This window comes from Thunnus albacares, chromosome 1, assembly GCF_914725855.1.
Source record: "Thunnus albacares chromosome 1, fThuAlb1.1, whole genome shotgun sequence".
Lineage (NCBI taxonomy): Eukaryota > Metazoa > Chordata > Actinopteri > Scombriformes > Scombridae > Thunnus > Thunnus albacares.
This window is the reverse complement of record NC_058106.1, coordinates 34,906,457-34,910,425: the sequence shown is the minus strand read 5'-3', so window position 1 is coordinate 34,910,425 and position 3,969 is coordinate 34,906,457. Positions and strand designations below refer to the sequence as shown.

At 45.2% G+C, this 3,969-nt stretch overlaps 1 protein-coding gene across 1 annotated transcript; it reads right to left on the bottom strand.

The window, feature by feature from the left end:
* Positions 1-1,701: 1,701 nt before the first annotated feature.
* Positions 1,702-2,890, bottom strand: socs4 (suppressor of cytokine signaling 4). The gene has a single exon (XM_044361307.1). It carries the CDS (start codon positions 2,887-2,889, stop codon positions 1,702-1,704), a length of 1,188 nt encoding a protein of 395 aa, XP_044217242.1. The 5' UTR covers position 2,890.
* Positions 2,891-3,969: the final 1,079 nt, after the last annotated feature.

Sequence of the window (3,969 nt, the reverse complement as noted above, 5' to 3'; positions counted from 1 at the left end):
TAGCCTGTCTAACTATGACACAGCCCATAGCTGCAGACACAGGTAAGCCTGCCTTGTGCTGCACCATTATGTCGGTCCAAAGATGACAAGAAAACCTGAGGAACACTCGTAGTACAGAGGCAGTGTAAATGGCATTTATTATCAATGTGGTGGATACAATATATGCCCAGAGGGGGCATCACAGTGATTCAAATATTTTGAGGATAGTGGTTATAGTCTCATGGTGAAGAGCGCGCCACCATTTAAACAGTTTTAAGTAACAGTTTGGAAAGCTGAAGAGGCACAAACGATGCTAAAACACCAAGTTATAAAGGAGCGTTCGGCTAAAGAAGCAGTTGAACAGTGAAGCAGGTCGTTTTCCAAAACCTCTGATCAGTGCAGTTGTGCTGCCATCTTGTGGCTGCAGAGGAGAAGGTAGTCCTGTCAAAGTCTTGTTTTCCTAGGAAGCTGACATTTGTCAAAGAAGTTTGCAGTTTTTCAGTCTGTCTCATCTAGACTTGTTTATTACATATCTCTTTCTCTTTATGTCTTTTTCTCACTCACATTACCAATCAAGTTCTTGATTTTTGTTTTGAAGCAGACAATAGTTTAAAAGCAGATACAGCCTTCTTGTCTTCAGTTTGCTTCAGTCTAGTTTCCCACAAGGAGATAAATGTGTTGAGTAATCCACTAGGCACAGTTCACAACCTCAATCTTCAGCCAAAGTCTCAGGAGAGAGATGAGGTTTGAATTTAGTGATTAGTTAGACTACAACAGTGTTTAAGTTAAGTTTGAGGTACAGTATATGGCGATGTTAGAAAGGACCACTTCATCCTAAGGTGAAGATGTCTAAAGAGGTCTAAAATGTTTCTTTAGTTGGAAAGTTAATGGAGAATTAATATCATAAGATGTGGTTGAAGTCCTCTATATACCTCTGACCTGGTCCGATACCATTCACAGCATTGGTCGTGTGCAGGACGAGGCCATAGCTAAGCAACTCATTTTTATGATATTAAGGTACATGAGAGTAGGTTTTGTCTTTGCCTTATAGCAACTATCACTTAAGTTGTAGTTCCTCTAGTGGCCTCTAGATGCTGGCCCACACAAGACAACTCTGATTGTACTGAAGTCAAAAAAATGCTCCAACTTCAGCAGATAACATTACACAAAAAGTAGGGGTCAAGGTTTAATGTCTTGGTGATGGTTTGAGAGAATCTGTGTTCCATTTATGTTATTAAAGCTTATGTTTTGGGGTTGTGTTTGCTTCTCAGTGTATCCTAGTCAGCTGTAGTGGTTGCTTTCTTGTCCCATGAGCTTGACCACTGGCTACAGTAATGACAGTCAAGATGGCGCGAAGCAGAAAGCCTAAATCGAGGCTTCAAAGCGTCCCTTTAGTACTAAAGGATGACGTAAAAGACATTACATCCATGATTTCCTACGGCAGAGGAGGCTGATCATCCTTTGCAGGTTTGCTTGTTCTCTCTCCTAATGCATCAAGATCAATAAAGATCTAAAAAAAAAGAAAAAGATCTTGATGCATCAAGATCAATAAAGATCTAAAAAGCTGTCAGTTGTTTGCTCTCCAGTTCTGCACTTCTTAGAAGATTTGCAACAGCAAAGCTACTTCGAATTTGATGACAATACTCTTGCTTCCTTGACAAGTGAAAGTGCCTTTGCCTGTCCCATCTCTACCCTCCACGGTATGAAGCCTGCTGTGGACTGTCACACAGCACAGGCCCCATCACACTTGATATGATACTGTTGGAGGTAGTCCCTGAGCTGAGGCGGCAGCGGCAGGTTCTCTATGCCCTGGTATGTGGTGCAGCTACAGATCACAGCCCTGCACAGGTGCTGGAGGGAGAAAGGAAAGGTCCTGGGTAGCGGTTGGGAAAGGAGGGGCTCAAAGAAGAGGCAGGTTGCCGGGTCACTGTAGTGTCTCAGCAGTCCTGTCACACTGGGATCCCGATACATGCACGGGTCGCGCACATCAAAGCTGAAACGCTTGCCGTTCTGCTCAATGCGTGCGTGCAGGGAGCGGCTGTAGCGTCGAAAGCTGACTGAGAAGAGGAACTCATCCTGGGCAGAGTCTCGGAGCAGGAAGGTTCCCTCTGGTTGACCCTCTAAGAGCTCCTCTGCCTCAAAGCGGTTCAACACCCCCCAGTAGCAGGGGTTGTTGTTGATCTGGAGGAGATCAGGAACCAGGACATAGTCAGTGTGGCTGCAGCTGCCCTCTGCCCCCCTATGAGGACAAGAAGTATCCCTGTCCTCCAGGCTGGTGCCTACAGGCCCAGGGGAGCAGCAGATGTCTTCCCAGGAGAGGGGTGTCTGTGGTGGGGAAATGGAAGATGATGAGACACTGGTTTTGAGGGGAACCTCCAGGTCCTTGAGGGCATTCGGGTGGGTGACATGATTTTTTATAAGGTGCCAACAGCGGGCAAGTTCAGACTTGGGTGAGAAGGGACACTTGTCCTGCATGAGCTCTGAGACGTGGATCTTGCGCTTGGACCAGAAGAGCACCGATAAGGGACGAGAGGAGCCCGGTGGGTGGTGGTGATGATGATGGTGGTGATGGTGAGAGCGCAGAGGTAAACACTGCCCCACAGCATCCTGGAACTTCTGCCGCAGCGAGCGCCGGGACAAGGCCTTCCGACACACCATATCAATGTCTGCAGACGTCAATGCATCCCCAAGTGTGCTGCAGCTACACTTTCTCTCTCTGCGCCGCCTGGGACAGGATGTTGATCGCACGCCCAGCTCCTCCGTCCCGTCTGCCTCAAGCCCTCCTGGACTCGACCCGTTGCGAGAGCTTCGTGAGCGCTTCTTCCCTCGCCAAATGTAACTGTCAGCACTCCAACTGCGGAGACCACATTTGGGACGAGTGTCTGAGCCCCGTGGCTTCTTCTCTGACATGGCTGCTTCCTCTTCTTTCTCTGTGACACATTTAAAAACAGACACAACAGGATTATAGAACCATATCATTCACACATTTATTAAACTGTTTGAATACCAGACATTTAAAATGTAGCCTATTGTCACAAGCCAGAGGGAGGAAGGAGAAATAAGCATATAATAAGCATAGCTTTTGCCAATAAAAAGTACAACTTTGTACCCTTTTTCTCCCTTAGTCCCCAAAAATATCTCTTAAGGCTTACACCATTTCAAAGTCCTTAATGGTGCTGGACAGACATGCCCTAAATAATCAAATCAACACTACTTAAATGAGTTTTTAAGAACCGTACTAAATTCTTTATTCCGATTTCAGATTTCAAAAACTTTGGTTATCCTGTTTGTGCACATGACTGTAATCTAATCATTACAAGATAAAAGACTAATTAGGCTGATGTAGATGACTTTTTTTTGTTTGTTTGTTTGTTTTATGATCATCTCCAGTGGCAATAAATCAAATTACGACTGCAAACGAAACTGGCCAGTTCCAGTAAAACCACAGAAATTGGTTTAATTAATTGGTTCTACTCAGGCTACAGATTTTTCATACTTTACTCTGAGATGGTTTTGTTGAAGTTTTGTTAGCTGCTTCCAAAGCTTTTGTTTTTACAAAGCTTCATAAAGACTGAAGTTTGATAGTCTGTTAATAATGATATCGATAGTTTGTAGCAGTTGAATACACAGGTTGAACAGACTGTGAGCAGCAGGAGGTTTAAACTGCACAAGCTGGTAATCACTCTCTGTTGTTATTAAGTCTTTAAAGATTAATTCAAGAGATTATCTTACCTTCCAAACAGTGTCAGAAAGACAGCTCCACATCCATGCTATGACCAGTTGTTCATTGCACATTAGCAGACATATGTGACAAGCCTGCAGCCTCTTCAGCTCTAACAGACGGCAGACTGTTCCGCTTCCTATATAATTATGATGCCAAATCCCCGAGGGGGCAGCAGTTTCCTCCCCGCCAGGGCCGGGTCTGAATGAATGAGAGGAGGTGGAGTGGGGTCGAGCTGGGAGAGGGAAGGGTGGGGCGTAAAGGGGAGG

What these genes read in the sequence shown, in the direction of transcription:
- socs4 (XM_044361307.1), bottom strand. Translation starts at nt 2,889, where the DNA reads ATGTCAGAGAAGAAGCCACGGGGCTCAGACACTCGTCCCAAATGTGGT.